Source organism: Nipponia nippon, unplaced genomic scaffold, assembly GCF_047370975.1.
Source record: "Nipponia nippon isolate SJK-2023a ecotype South Korea unplaced genomic scaffold, ASM4737097v1 scaffold_2, whole genome shotgun sequence".
NCBI classification, from domain to species: domain Eukaryota; kingdom Metazoa; phylum Chordata; class Aves; order Pelecaniformes; family Threskiornithidae; genus Nipponia; species Nipponia nippon.
The window spans coordinates 106,735,877-106,752,156 of record NW_028262336.1 but is presented as its reverse complement, the minus strand read 5'-3'; the positions used below and the strand labels follow the sequence as shown (position 1 = coordinate 106,752,156).

The window sequence follows — 16,280 nt, the reverse complement described above, 5'->3', positions numbered from 1 at the left end:
AAGGCTAGTGTTTGCTCTTCCTAAGGATAAAGGGCAAATGATTAAGAAGTTAAACAATTTTTGTCCTGCTTAAATAAATAATTATTTCTAAATAAGAATACAACTTGATTCCTGCTCCAAGTTATCAAAGGAAAAAGCTGTACTTACTACTAATGAATAGAATTCGTTTGTGTTTTATGTGAGAGATCCATAAAACTTCTTAGTTCTTTTGTGTATGATCTGAAGAAAGGCAGAAGTAATACATTTTACAGAAATAAATTTTCTAAGAACAGTGGAAGTTTATTAATGCACACATCAAGTGGATATCAGTTTGCAAAGCTCATGTGAAGATGCTTTTGATATTCTGATAACTTTTGTAAATATGATTGTAGGTTACAGACAAAAACATTCCTCTTTAGATATGAAAATTAACAAATGGCTGGAGTGTTTTCCTAGGTGGGAGTGCAATTTGGGCGTGCAAGTCAAATAACAATACTTTCAGCATGTTGAAGATTCTTCTCACTTGCTAAATCCTTTTTGCTGTTGTCTTAAAAATACAATTCACTTTATCACCTATCATAATATCTAATTAATCTTAATATATGTTGACTTGCAGCATGGATTTTGAGCTACCATTGCTAGAAGAATTTTAGCAACTCTGGGGACTAGAAATGGGCTACTTCTTTGGCAGGAACCCCTTGCCAAAGGAAAACCAGCATGCTGAACAAAAGTATCTTACAGGCTAAATGAGGTCTCTGAGGGGCAATTTGGACTGTGCTGGTCCAGTGCATGGCTAAAACGGTTTCACACCCATGTGGAACTTTTAGGAAGTTCCAAGGAATATTTTCACTGCTAAGTTGGGGCAAGGTAATAGGTATGTGGTAATAGGCTGTGAAATGTGGTGACATGGAAAGTGCTTTTGGTTTGAAGTTACTTCTGCTGTTGATTTGGGGGAGTGGGAATGGTGAAGTACATGGAAACTTTTTCCTTCTTTTTAAAGTACCTGTTTTTCAGCAATACAAACTTATTGGGATTTAATTAAGTCAAATAATTACATAATTTTTTACTAACTAACTTTCATAATCCATGTGCTTGTTTTTCAGTAAACCTGATATGTCTCGGTTGAGGCTGGCTGCAGGGAATGCTATTGTGAAGTTGGCACAAGAACCTTGTTACCATGAAATCATCACCTTAGAACAGTACCAGCTGTGTGCACTAGCCATAAATGTAAGGAAATTAGGTGGGACTTGTGGGTTATCAGCAAATGTATGAGTATATATGTTGTCTGTTCTGTATGTTGTGTATACTTCTGCTAATCTGACTTTATGCAAAACGTTCAGCCTTGGCATGAATTTATTTTCGAACTACATAATCCTGAAAACTGATTTTGCATCAGAATGAGATCTGTAGTATTGGGCTGCCCAGTGGGGGAATGCTACCTTGAAGTAGTGAAATGTTAGAATATTGATAAACCAAGGAATTCAGTATTGATTTAAAGTAATACCCCAGCTGCATTAGACATTATTAGAAGTTGAAATGTGATGACATACAGTATCTTGGACTGTGGTGACAACAGTGACCTTGGTTTCTTGATACCCGAGTAGAATATATTTGGAACGCAGAGATCTGCAAAGATAGTTCGCATCCTTTAAATATTAGAAGAGATAGGGAGAGATTTCTCAGTAGATGTTGGAATTTTCATCCTTAATTTCTGCCTGTGAGCCCAAAGTAGCAGAAAGGAAATAACTTTCAAATTGTATGTAGAGATATAGAGATCCTCTGTGTTCCTGTCTTGTAGACTTAGCAAATTCTACAGAAATTGATTCCCACCCCAAGAGTGAGGCAATCATGGAGGGACTCATGTTGGTGTTACTTGTGTAACTGCTGGTGTTTTTCTGACTTTACAAAAGTCAAGGAATCCTCTGGAAGCAATCCTTTCCAGAATATATCTTCAGTAATAATGATACTGCATTCTAGACATTAATTCCTGTGACTAGCTAAAGCTTTAAAAGCTGCAACCCATTTTAAATGTCAGAAGATTTGAAATTGGTATTTAATATTAGAAAATACAAAGTATAACCCTGTGTGGATATTTTTTATTTTCATATAGAGTATCTTTTTAATTTTTTTAATTGTTTAGAGTTGGGTACAGTTAGGCTAGAAAAAACATTCATATACCAGAGTAAGACAGTCTGTATATTGTTTGAACAATGTTCACATGGAGTTTAAGCTTCTGTGTTCCTATGGAAAGGAGCCCTTACTCAGTTCCCAAATGCTATGAAAAACAAGAGAAATGAAACAAAACTTAAAATTACTTAAACAGATGAAATCTAACAAAAACGCAGCAGAAATTCAGTGGTAGTAACTGAAGGTCTTTACACCCAAAGCAAGGACTGAGACTTTTCAGTCTTCCTATTCCAAAAGCTAATAGAAATGTTAGTTTTGTGTCAAGATGAGTTTTAAGGATTTTTACAATTCAGAACAAAATTAGTAGAGAGCCACTTACTGTAATGACAAATAAGATCTGTCTCTGTTCCGGAAAGGATACTCCAGCCGGATAATGTCGTGCCAGACTAGCCTTGCCAATATAGTATTTGCATGTTCTGTTTTCTTCTGAGCCCAGTGATCAAAATCTGTTCATTTCTTTAGTCATTTCCCTCCTGTGGCAAATTTTTGGGTTTTTTTTGCGAATGTTAACCTTGCAGTTCTCCTCTATCAGAATTTGCCTTCATGGTTTTGCCTCTCTTTTCAATACATTACATACAAGCGCCTTGCCTTCCATTTCATCACTCTCTCTCACTTTCTTTTTCACTTCTTGTTTTCCAGCTGTATCAGTCTTAACTGCTTGTAGATATTGGTAACAGATGTGTTGTCACCTTTTTTTGCTCTCTTTGGGTCTAATGCTTACCTCTCAATTTTCAAAAGGGAATTTTGGGAGATGAGATTTAAATTAGAAGAACATAATAGGTTCATCAGCATTTATAAACAAGTTAGTATCATATCTTACTATAGAATCATACAATAGTTTGGGTTGAAAGGGACCTCTAAAGATCATCCCATTTTAACCTCCCTGCTGTGGGCAGGGACATCTTCCACTAGATCAGGTTGCTCAAAGCCCCATCCAACCTGACCTTGAACACTTCCAATGATGGGGCATCCACAGCTTCGCTGGGCAACCTGTTCCAGTGTCCTGCCACCCTCACTGTAAAAAATTTCTTCCTCATGTCCAATCTAAACCTACCCTCTTTCAGTTTAAAACCATTGCCCCTTGTCCTATCACTACAGGCCCTGGTAAAAAGCCTGTCCCCATCTTTCTTATAAGCCCCCTTTATATATTGAAAGGCTGCAATAAGGTCTCCTTGCAGCCTTCTCCTCTCCAGGCTGAATAACTCTCTCAGCCTTTCCTCGTAGGAGAGGTGTTCCATCCCTCTGACCACTTTCTGTGGCCCTCCTATGGACCTGCTCTAACAGCTCCATGTCTGTCCTGTAATGGGGACCGCAGAGCTGGATGCAGTACTCCAGGTGGGGTCTCACCGGAGCAGAGCAGAGGGGCAGAATCACCTCCTTTGACCCACGGGCCATACTTCTTTTCATACAGCCCAGGATGCGATTGGCCTTCTGGGCTGCGAGCGCATGTTGCTGGCTCATGTCCAGTTTTTCATCCACCAGTGTCCCTAAGTCCTTCTCTGCAGGGCTGCTCTCAATCCCTTCATCTCCCCGCCTGCATTGATACTGGGGATTGCCCTGACCCAGGTGCAGGACCTTGCACTTGGCCTTGTTAAACTTTGTAAGGTTTACGTGGGCCTGCTCCTCAAGCCTGTCCAGGTCTCTCTGGATGGCATCACTTCCCTCTAGTGTGTCAACTGCACTGCTTGGCTTGGTGTCATCCACAGACTTGCTGAGGGGTGTACTCAATCCTGCTGTCTGTGTCATTAATGAAGATATTGAACAGTACTGGTCCCAATATTGACCTCTGAAGGACACCACTTGTTACTGATCTCCATTTGGACATTAAGTTTTTGACTGCAATTTGTTGGACATGGCCATTCAGCCAATTTCTTATCTATCAAATAATCCAGCTATGAAACCCATATCTCTCCAATTTAGAGACAAAAATGTGTGACACTGTGTCAAAGGCCTTACACAGCTCCATGTAGATGACACCAGTTGTTCTTCCCTTATCCATCTATGCAGTCACTCCATTGTAAAAGGCTATTAGATTAGTCAGGCATGATTTGTCCGTTGTGAAGCCATGTTGGTAGTCTGTAATTGCCTCCCTGTGGATATCCATATGCCTTGACATGGCTTCCAGGAAAATTTGTTCCACTATAGTATCACTTTTGTCACTTTTTCTCCTTATTTATTGATATTTCTTTGCCTTTTTGTGACTTTCTTACTTGTTCACTAGAGTTTAGATTGTTACCTCTGTCAGGACAGGAATTGTGCCTTTACTTTTCTCTGCAGCTCCTAATGGATTTTGAATACTTACAGCTTTTCTAGATCTTCTTGAGGTCTTCTGCAGTTTCCTTTCCCTCTGTCAGGCTATTGAGTTCAGATCCTCAGAGGCAGAGTAACTGTAATGGTTTCAGTGACTTTTGCATTTATAAATGGTACTGTATTAATCTCATATGGAAACCATCTGTATATTTGTTTTTGAGATATTTGCATGTGTACATTTGCATACATAGATGTTTATGCTTAGAATGTGTAGTATTAGAATCCATTTCTTGATGGTAGACACTGATTATTCTAAAAGTTTATTAATTCTTAACACTGTCAAGTCTAGCCACAAATTAGGACATTCAAGTGACATCAAGGCCAACTTTAATATTACATAATTTACAGCAAATTTTCTTTAAGTGGACACATCAGGAAGCAGATTAAACAAAAGGAAAAGCTTAATTTTTAAGGTCTGTAGTGGTTGCACAGGTTCTGTTATGGTTCTGTGCTGGCTTTTTTTTTTTTTTTTTTTTTTTGTCCGAGAGTACCATTTTGTAATGCGGAACGATTAGAGCGCAAAATACATAATTAAGCGTTGTTGCTAATTGCTGTATTAAAGTTGCACTGGTAAACAGAGATTTTTTTGATTATTAAATGCATGTAATTTTAGTCATTTTAAAGTAAGTTATGTATGTGTTTGTCCAAACCTGTAAGCTCACCAGCAGACAAGTTCTTTGATCTGCAGAACAAATCTTGATGTCAGTGGAACTTCATATTGAAACAGAGTAGAAAATAATTGAGCATGGTGTTAAGTACATCAGTGTTTAACAGGCTTTAAGACCAGATTTAAGATCTAATAAGCTTTGCTGTTGAAAATGCAATTTTAATTGTATTTAGAATAAATCTTTTAGGTTGCATGTTTCATTTGTTAAAAAAAAATCCCAAAGCTTTTTCAGTTTCCTTTGTCAACTCTGAAAATGTTTTAATTGTTTAAGCAAGACTTTGTCCATTTGCAAGAATGAGTTGTGTCCAAGAGGCACATGCTGCTTTGCAATTTTTTTTAAAACACTTTTAAATGGTGAACTTCTGATGAATTGGCATTAAATTCAGAGAAGTAGATATGTAAAATGGGGCTAATGTATGGGTTTTATTTGTACGCTATAAAAAGTGTAGAACTTGGTTGAGTTTGGTCCCCCTTCTTCTCAGTGAACTACTGTAACTGAGGTGAATTTAAGGTTATTCTCAATATTAAAAGATAAAGAAATAAAAATCATTCCAATTTGTGCCACGTAACACCATCAGTAACAACGAACTATATCTTTTTTTGTCCTCTGAGTCAAGGACATGCTTCCTTCTCAATATACTAACTAGGCACCGGTCTCGTCTAAGCTTTCCAGAGGCTTTAGACTTCAGATGTTACTAAGCAGGAAAAGAGGGGCTATAGGTTAGCCTTCTGCTGGGGGGTGGATTTGCTATAAAGAGGCAGTAGGTCTTGAGTAGGTCTCACGGTTTGGGTTTGTGGTCTTGGGTTGCTTCAGCTCTGGCTACAGCAGACATTTCAGGGTTTCAGTCCATAGAGGAAGACTAAGGCTTGAAGCACAGAAGGGAAAATGGGGCTTGATGAATTTCTCTGGATTTAATTTTTGGGTGGGGGTAGAGGGAGGCTTGTTTTATCTAATACATGATCTCTTTTGAGATGATGCCATTTGTGAATTTAGCAGAGTTAATGTTACCAGTGGCTAGGTTTTGTCTCTGCACATCTTGTCGGCTGATAGCTGGAAACCCTTTTCAATTCCTTCTGGTTTCAAAACTGTGATTTCACTAAAATAGCTGTTTATTCCTGTTAATGTTTTGTTTTTGTTTTTTTTTCTTCATATTTAGAGATAACATCTTTCCTCTTGACCTTTTTTTTTGGCAGGTTAAATATGTCAAGCTGTTTTGGTGGCCTTGTTTACCTTATGCTTTTCTGTACATTTTCTTGTAACTGTTTTCTGCACCTGCTTCTGTTAACCTTCCTTGGCCTGTGTTACTAAATGGTTTGTGGTATATTGAATGGTGTCTTAAAGTATATAGGTTATTTTCATACAGAGAATTTTGAAGTTCATATCGTTTCTGGAAATACATTACTTAATAAATTGTAGAAGTACATTTGCCGCCTTCATATTATTTTACCTTGTGTTCTTTGGCAACTATTAGATGTGGGTTATTCTCTTCTGTGCTCAGTCATAGTTCATAAGTTTCCACAGTATAATGGAAATGCTTGGTACTCTCTTCAGCCTTCGACCTTATCTGGTCATTCTGTTGAATTGTATTAATTTTCTAATATTAATGGCTCAATGAAAATTTGTGTTGATTTTACTACTGTGATTTCACAGTGGTTACTGGTGGCTAAACACTGTTTCAGTGCAGATCTTTGACTTTGGCTTCACAAAGCAAGTGGTCCTATTGTAAACAATTTCATTAACTCCATGCCTCAATACTGTGCTAAATTAGGCCTTGGGTCCTGAGTGTGATATCTTCCTGTAAGGTTTCTGAACCTTAACTATTCTTCTGATCTTAAGGGAAGCTTCAACTGATTAATTCAATTTAATTGCTCTGAAATGGCATTATAAAATATTCTTACAATTCCCATGTTTCTGTGGCTGCAATGTCTGAAATTGATTTTGGCATATTTACCCAGTCTTCCATGTTTTATTTCACAGTCTATATTACTTTTAGAAAAGTTTACTGTTACCTTTTTTGTTTTTGCCTTTTTTTTTTTTTTCCCAATAGGATGAATGTTACCAAGTGAGACAAATATTTGCTCAGAAACTTCACAAAGGCCTTTCTAGACTACGGCTGCCACTAGAATATATGGCTATTTGTGCACTGTGTGCAAAAGATCCAGTGAAAGAGAGAAGAGCTCATGCTAGGCAGTGCCTTGTGAAGAACATAAATGTCAGAAGGGAATATCTGAAGCAACATGCAGCAGTTAGTGGTAAGAGAATAGAAGTTGCTTTTTGGTACAAGTGCTATAGTTCAAATGTACATGTGAGTAGACTGTGGAATTTTTGATGGTTTTCTGGTTTTGTACATAGAACGGCTGTAAATTTCACTTTAAGTTATCTAATGAAAACTGAAAATAGAGTCCAGATTTTCTTTTGAATTTTTTAACAGGCATTTCTGAGATCTTTCAATTTTGTTAAAAGCTGTGCAAATGCTTATGCCTAAGTATATTGGAAGTGAAGTAGTTTTACAAGGCAGTTATGCGTACTGTTTGAACTTAATGGTTAATTATGTTGTAAGTGAAGTGACAATGATTAATTTTACTTCAGTAATAAATAATATGCAAGCTTAATGACATAAATGCTGTACTAAATTGACTGTCTTTGCGCTGCTATATTGAGTAGCTTCTTGTCTTATGCTGGCAAAGGGCTATATTTGTAGGCACTTTAGGATGAGTTTATGTAATTCTTTCTTCCCAGTGACAGCAGTCTGATCATGGGAATGCTTTGTAAGGTATTACGGACTAGTGTTAGCTGTTTTTCTTCTATAAAATCATTCCTTTTCCCTTTTGACTTACTCAAAGCTACACACATACAGTATGACAACACTGATATACGGTCATAGGAAAAAGCAAACCTTTATGAAGAGCTATGGGCATTTTGAATAAGAGTTTTTGAAAGTTTTATTTCTTTAAAAGATTACTGATGGTTTGGCGTTTGTGATGTGAAGTGGATTTTTTCATCTCCTCTTAGGATAGACCAGACCTGTTTTGTGAATCTGATCTCACAGATGCTGTCAGATAACTGATTTCCTTCTGTATTTATGAATCACAGACTTTATATTAGACATGTCTGTCTGTGTGTGCCTTAGTCCCCTTAGACTTTGATCACAGAATAAGTCTGCAGAGAAATCCTTTTGTGTATTGTTAATTAGATTTAAAAAAGAAAAAAAGAAGAGGAGTGCTTTTTGTCCCTCCTCGATAACATGTAAAAAAGAAAAATCCATTGAGCAAATGCCTTTAAGTCACCCTAAGACTATTCCTCTTGAAAGCTGAAAACTCTTTTTAGTTATATAGGAGGAAAGTATAAGAATTCTCATATGATTACAAGTAATTGCTAATTTCCTAACTGTATTAAGATAGATGCTGCAAAGCTACTATCAAAAAACTGTAGAAGAAATGAAGAGGAGCCTAGGCATGTGTGATTCTTTCTATCCAGTACAACCTCAAAGTGTGCCTGAAAATTTTTTTTTTTTTTTTCTTGCTGAAAGACTTACCTTGAGTGATGCCATTGATTTGATATGTACTATAATCCATGAGGAGTCTGGATTAAATATAGATTGCAGGATTTTTTGAGGATTACAATGTTAACTTTGTAACATTCAGATCTACTAGTCTGAGCTTTTAACAAAAAAAAAAAAAAGTCTTGAACTGTTTACATCTTAAAAAATCATTATTGCAGTAGTACAGCTGAAGCTCAGTTCTGGTAAGATCATACTATTTAAATGTGTATGTGTCTCCCTCTATCATTCTCCCTACTGGCCATGCAGTAACTCAGGGTAGTAATGACAATAGCACCTCCGTTGAAAAGCTTCCACAAAAAACTAGAGCAGAGAATCTGCATCTTGGATTAATGCAGCTATTTTTCTGAATCTATAAATGTGTGCTTTTAGTGATATGTTTTTTTCTTGAAAACTTGGTACAGGTGAGGAGGATATCTTTCAGATATTTTGGGGGATTTCAGCATTTGTTGAAAAGATGGTAAACTTCTGTATACCGTGCCTAAGGAAAACTTCCAAAGGACTGGTACCAGACAGTAAAATGCCTCTTTCCTCCACACTGACCTTTTACAGGCTGGCAGGAATTACTCTCAGGCCTCTTAAATTCTCTAAATGCTATTCAGAGTGGAAGCCATGCAAGAAGGGACTTATTTTGATTGTGTATCTGTTACTAGTTTCATCTGGGTAGAGATTTGTGTCCTACGTAGGAATCTTTGTTTTCTAAGGCTGGGCTTTTACTTGCAAGTCAGTAAGTGGAAAAATTACAAGAGTAAAGATTAGGGGTTTTTTAATAAGTTTCTTTCCTAAATGCTCATAAAGGCTTGTCCTGAGGGTTTTTGGCACGTTGTAGTTTCAAGTGCTGGTAGTTCATGTCCATAAAGCCACCCCACCTTTCAGGTTGTGTCTCTTCGTTAGAGACGAGGAAAGAATGTGTAAATACTATTTTTTTGCATGACAGGGGTTAAATATAATATGTGTCAATGTTTGTCCTTTTCCTGTTTTGTCTGGATCTGGTTCACTTTGTTTTCCAGACCCAGTTGGAATTACTACCATAGTTATATTAGAAATTGTACAAGGCAGGAAGTCAATGAAACACTGAGTTCATGAGCTCTTGATGAGCATTCTATTGAAGTTGCTAATTAATACAAATAATAGCGGGTTGGTTTGCCTGGGACATGTCTAAGGCAAGCCAATTTTACTAGTGTTCTGAAATCATAATTATGTTCTTTTTCTTCCCTGCCAAATCTTTTGTTTGTTTGTTTGTTTTTTGGGTTTTTTGTTTGTTTGTTTGTTTAGTTACACAAACAGTGAAGGATGTTTTTTAAGGTTAATAGTGGAAAGTCAATTGAAACACATTAAAAACTGCTTTGCAAAGTACAGTGGATTTCAATTACATAAATATAACTTGAAATAGAAAGAAATTGGGTGATTTTAATGTTTCTTTCAAACCTTATGATGGCTTACAGTCTAGTTAGTAGAGATATTGCTCTTGATAATTAACTGCATCAACTGCAATGGCTGTCTAAAAGTGTGTCCTTGGAACTTGACAGCCCTATCTCTGTGGGCCTTTATTAATTTTGAACGCTTTCCTTGCTGTTACGAATTAATCCAAATATTGTACATCGGCTGTGCATTATCCCTATTTATGCAGACATTTAAGAATGGGATAGATTGAGTAAGAAGACTTAATTATTTGGCAATTATTACATGGCAATTATTTAGTTAGTCTTGTGAAATCTACAGTAATGATGTATTTCATTTTATGTACACAATATTTGTCAAGCACATCTCATATGAATGCATATATTAGAGATAAAAATGTCAGTGTTCTAATGTATTTTAAAATAGTTTTCAGATATTATTATATATAATGATTTACAGATGTTTGGACTTTTTCATAACCTAATATGGGATAGTTAAAAGCTTACTGAAAGAAGATTTTGCAGACTTGGTCATGTCTTTCATGACCACTCATTAGCTCAAAAATGTGATTTTTCAAAAGCAGAGCCAGGAATTTCCCTCCTTCCGTCACATGTACATTCAAGCGTTTATCCATAGGCATGTTAATACTATGACTTTGCATTTGCCACAAGCACTCAAGATCAAATGTTTGTAACATGGTAATATACATAGAATACTAGCATGCCTTCCTTGCCTTTCATCCTGCCTGTTGCACAGGTTTAATAACTTAGGTGTTCTGTGTATCCTCCAGTTCCTCTCAGTCATTAGGCTAAAGAAAGCAGTGTGGACATTTTCTGCAAAATGCTTTTTGACTTTTGGTGTACAACTTGTCTTTTTGTTGTCCTTGCCCTGTGGGATATGACCTTTTTCATTCTGATTTTCGTCATCAAACTTTGAGGTGCTGAAGTTCACTCTGCATAGTGTTGGTTAGTTCAGGAATTTGTTTGTTACCTTATGGAATGTGTATTTTGTGATCACCACTCTGAGAGGACCTTTGGCAACAATCCTTACATTTTGAATCCCTGAGGAAAATAGGCCATTGGACTGTTGTGATGTAGGAAAGACTTTCTCCTGCAGTCCTTGCTTAGGACTACTTACAAGTCTCAGAGGATGCTAGAAAAGGTTTTGAATGCTTTGAATGTCATAGTTCAGTTGTGCTGTTCTGTTCAAGTGGGACTGAGCCTTTCAAACTCAGTCCGCTACTACTTTGTTACAGCTTTCGTGTTACCTCCTATCCCTTTTTTTAAACAAATAAGGTAGGCTGTGGGTTTGGAGAACACGTGGCAATTTGACTGCTAAACCTCTGCAAAGGGAATCTCTTTCTGTTCTGTTGACAGCAAGGCTGCAATGACCAAAGACAGACTAGTAGATTATCCTGCAGTTGTGCTGGTCTCGCATCTTGCAGTTAACATGGATTTTGTGATCTATCCTCACTTTTGTTTTTCAAAGTCTTTCAGGATACAATCTTTGAACCGAGGAAGGGATTGGGAGTAGGAGGTGACTGTAGCTGTAGTCTAGAAAATATGCAGACCTGAGTGAGAGATACTTAAAATCTTAATTTTTGCATGCATGAAACATCTGCACATCAACCATAAGATGCAACATCATAAAGAAATGATAGGCCCACATGTGCCTATACTTTATCTTAATGTATGCTGACCTTATACTTTGTTCTTTCCTCTGTAGTAGAAAAGCGTATTTCTTGATGTGTGGTCTTCTGATGCATCTTTCTTCTGCTTTTCAGAGAAACTGTTGTCACTTCTGCCAGAGTACGTTGTTCCTTATACTATCCATCTTCTAGCTCATGACCCAGATTATGTCAAAGTCCAGGACATTGAACAACTAAAGGACATTAAAGAGTAAGACTACTTTTAATAGTGTTATTTCTAGGGTTAAAACAATCTAACTTAGATTAAAGTGAAATTTTAATTCATTGTGGTACCCCAATACACTGTCCAGTGCACATAACAATGGCAGTTATTTCTGTAAAATATTGTGAGAAATAGTATATATGCTTTTTTAATGCTCTGTGATATCTTACAGAGGAATCTTCACCTTCTGCTCATCCTACCTTCATTTCTTTTTTTTTTTTCTAAAGAATTAGTTTTCTAGAGTTAGACTGTTCAAATTCATAATATTAGTAAAACCTAGCGTAAGCCACTTTCTCAAATGTGCTTTTTTAAAAGAATTTTTTTTGCATTTTTATTCATGAGGAGTATTGCATTTTGCCTTTAGGTGCCTGTGGTTCATACTGGAAATATTGATGGCTAAAAATGAAAACAATAGTCACGCGTTCATCAGAAAAATGGTAGAAAATATCAAACAGACTAAGGATGCTCAAGGACCAGATGATCCAAAAATGAATGAAGTAGGTGATACTTTTTGATTGGAAATTGCATTTAATTCTGGGCTGCTTCTGGAAATGAGTTGCTTTTTGTTTACACACCAACTTTAAAATGTCTTTCAATAGAATTGTATGTGGGAGAAGATACTTTATACACTGTAATGATTGTATTTATTGTAGTTCAGATGACAGTTATTTTCCTATGCTTTAGTAGATCTTGCACATTTGCAAGGGAGTTGTAATAGTTTGCAGTCCTTCTATTTCTGTCTCAGTAAGCTTATTAAATGCTAACTTTAAGTATATGTAAACTATAATTTTTACTGTTCAAATCATCCAGTAAAGTGCTTTGTAATATTTCATTTTAAAGGTGCAAGAGTAAGCTTAGTATAGGAAGAAAAATACATTCATTAGATGTCTGCGGTGTGTATTGTGTAGTGAATGTATCAACCCCTGATCTTGTTTTTGAGGTTTTTGCATCACATAATGTACAGATTTGTCACTTTTCTGCTTTTCCCACAGAGATGAGGTTTTTTTGTTGTTTGTTTTTTGTTGGTTTTTTTTTTAAAGCTTTGTCTTTGAAACCTTGGCATACACTATTGTTAAGTGCAGGAAGATCATGAAGGCTAGCTGTCTTTAACTGCTGGGCCTTACAGTGCTTTTGTCTTTTGCTCCTATATTTTAGTACCCTGCAATACACTGTTTAAGATGCAAGCTGATGTTAAATGTTTAAGATGATTACTTTTAAACTGTGAGTTCTTGTAGTTCTGTGCTCAAAAGATACTGTCTTTTGTCAAGATTTGCAGTGAACTTCTAAAGTGTTGTTTGTTTTTTTTAAAAATTTGTTATTTACAGAAACTATACACAGTCTGTGATGTAGCAATGAATATCATTATGTCAAAGAGTACAACATACAGTTTGGAATCCCCTAAAGACCCTGTACTTCCAGCCAGATATTTTACTCAGCCTGACAAGGTATACCTTGGCATTTATTTTTTCTTGAGATAGGTCTGTTTAAATCTTTGTTAGTTGTAATTCAGGGTTTTTTTCAATAGCTCTTGTAACTTCAGACCTTTCCCTATTATAATGTAGTTGAATATGTATGTATGTATGTTTTTGTAAATATTTATACATGTGGACACACACTGATTTCTCCTTCCTGACCGCCCCCCTCCCAAGATATTGTTGTTCAGGTTTAAAATTTCAAAAGCATAAATGATGTAAAGAAAATCTTTCAGTACTGCCTCCAAAATGTATATATCTTGTTCATTGATTATTGCTGTGATTTCCCCCCACCCCGCCTCCTTTCTTTACAGAATTTCAGTAACACCAAAAATTATCTTCCTCCGGAAATGAAGTCTTTTTTCACTCCTGGAAAGGTATGTGTGGTGGTGGTGGGGTTGTGGTTTTGGTTTTGGTGCTGTGTTTGTGGTTTTGGTTTGGGTGTTTTGTGTTTTGTTGTTGTTGGTTGTTTTTGTTTTGGGTTGTTTTGGTTTTTTGTTTTTGTTTTTTTTCCCAAGGAAAACTAACATGTAGTTAATGAAACACTTCAAGTTTAAGAAAATACATTGTTTCTGCTCAAAGGGTTTATATGCCAAAGTTAGTAAACAGGTAGGAAGAAAGAGATAGAAGGGAAAACTGCTACTGTCTATGCTGGGTTTGTGGTAGTAGTAGGCAAAGCCTGTTGTCTTTAAAAAGAGAGAATCAAAAAAAACCCAACCACTCCATAATATTTGACAAGTTTGCAAAATGGTTAACCTTTTTTTTCTGCAGAAAAATTGCATATGAAGTGACAGCTATGGAAAACTCTTAATATAAATTATTTTAAAAATCACATAAATCAATCTTTGGCAAATCTGAATACCATTTTACAGTATCTTAGAAGATAACTGACTGTTCTATGGTTATATTAATATGTTCTTTCTAAATATGTATTGTATTGAATGGCAATGTTCTTCTGTCACTAAAACTAAACACAGGTACTCTTTAGAATAAAATTAAAATCTAGTAAAGGAAAAGACAAATTGTGGTTTTCATCTGGATTAGTGTGTCCTGTTCTAGGTTACAGAAGAACATTAATTTGCTGCCTTGCAAAAAAAAAAAAAAAAAAAAAAAGTGCAGCATCTTCATTACCCTTAACTTTGCTAATGAAGCATTAGCTGTGAGTAGCTTACTAATAGAGGAGGAATGCAAGTTAGGAAAAAATGCATACATACAGGAGCATCTTTTTGATTGGAAGTTGAAAGCCAACATTTATTGATTGGAATATATAATCACTGTATTGCACATTTGAGTATTTGAACTCCATGGATTAGAGATTCACTTCTCACTGAAGACGCAAAAGTTTTTAAAAGGAAGTTGTGTCTTCCAATTTCTGATCAGTAGTCAATATTAAGTTCTCTCATCCAGTTTTTGACATAAAACATTCTTGCTAGTTTGTCCCAGACTTAATGTGTTAAGTGTACTGTGACAATATTAAACAAGAAACGTGGTTTATGCTATCACAAAAAAATCGCAGAATCACAGAATGTTTGAGGTTGCAAGGGACCTCTGAAGGTCATCTAGTCCAAAGCTCCTGCTCTCTCAGACTTTCCTCATAAGAGAAATGTTCCAGTCTCATCTTCATCTTAGTGGCCCTTTGTTGGACTCTCTCCAGTAGCGTGCTCTCTCTCATATATCCTAATTTGAAATTCTTTTGAATCCTATGGTAGCTTTTATATTATTTTAAATTTTTAGCACCAGATACTCTAGCACCATTTCTGTTGTTCTGAAACTTTGTAACAAACAGCAGAGGTGTATTTGACCACCAAAAATTTTCAGTTGCTTCACCATCATGAGAGCAACATGGAATGAGAGTTGGTCTAGGGAGTCTTATTTTGGGGAATGGAAGATGAGTTTGAGTGGATGTTAGTGGAGTGGGTATAAGCAGGGAACGGTATCTGAGGGCAGCAAGGCTTTGAGTGTAGGTCCTGTGGTAAGGGAGGAACTGTTAGTGCAGGACCTGTTAGTGTTAGTCCCCCCTTAGTAGGAAGTCCAGTCCAGTGTGAATTTGAACATCTCTGCTTTTGAGCTCTTTCTGTATTCACTTATTGATTAACGTTAAGTTCTAAACTAATAGATGTAAATTCTTAAACTGGATTTTGTTCTCCAAGGTTTATTTTTGGAAAGGAAATGCTGGTTTTCTTGTACTCAGTGCAGAGTGAATCTTTGTTTTAAGTGTAAAATTTCCTCCGGCTATAAAAAGTATAACCAGCACATCCATGGTGCATATCTCTGAAAAAGGAGCACTCAAAGCTGCTATGATCTGCATGTTGAACTTTTTTTTTAGCTGTCACTAACCTGAGACATAGCTAGAATCTAATATTGCAATAGAAGATGGATCATCCTAGATAATGAGAAATGTGGGGAATGGTCTTTAATTCAACATTTTTGTGGGGGCGTTTGGCATAAAGGTGTATTCTTTTTAGGAGTAACTGAACTCTTTCAACTCTCTCAAAAGTTAGTATGAGCTGGAGGTATTTGGCATGTCTGAAAGATAATCCACTTAATTGAATAACCTGAAGCTCACCAGTGTCTGGAAATTTTGGCACCTATTAAAAGCCTAACATTTTTTAAATCTGTGCATGAAGCATCAGAATCTTCTCCACAATATTTGATTTTTGAGGCTCCCATTCATTCATTCCCAGTTGAAACTACTGTGGTTTGCCATTACAGCTAAGCCAGTTTAATGGCTTCTTTGCTGAAAGGGCTGTCCTGCTGCTATTTCTGTTTCGCCAGTACAGATGCTTATCTGATC

The 16,280-nt window shown here is 36.3% G+C and overlaps 1 protein-coding gene across 3 annotated transcripts in view; it reads left to right on the top strand.

The window, feature by feature from the left end:
* The window catches only part of PDS5B (PDS5 cohesin associated factor B), a 117,586-nt gene that overhangs the window by 84,783 nt on the left and 16,523 nt on the right, over positions 1-16,280 (top strand). For all 3 annotated transcript variants that reach the window (XM_087758218.1, XM_087758219.1, XM_087758220.1), the window contains exons 24-29: positions 1,083-1,206; positions 7,192-7,396; positions 11,888-12,002; positions 12,379-12,511; positions 13,340-13,459; positions 13,801-13,863. In XM_087758218.1, the coding sequence (XP_087614344.1) occupies positions 1,083-1,206; positions 7,192-7,396; positions 11,888-12,002; positions 12,379-12,511; positions 13,340-13,459; positions 13,801-13,863 (760 nt within the window). The remainder of the gene's footprint in view (positions 1-1,082; positions 1,207-7,191; positions 7,397-11,887; positions 12,003-12,378; positions 12,512-13,339; positions 13,460-13,800; positions 13,864-16,280) is intronic.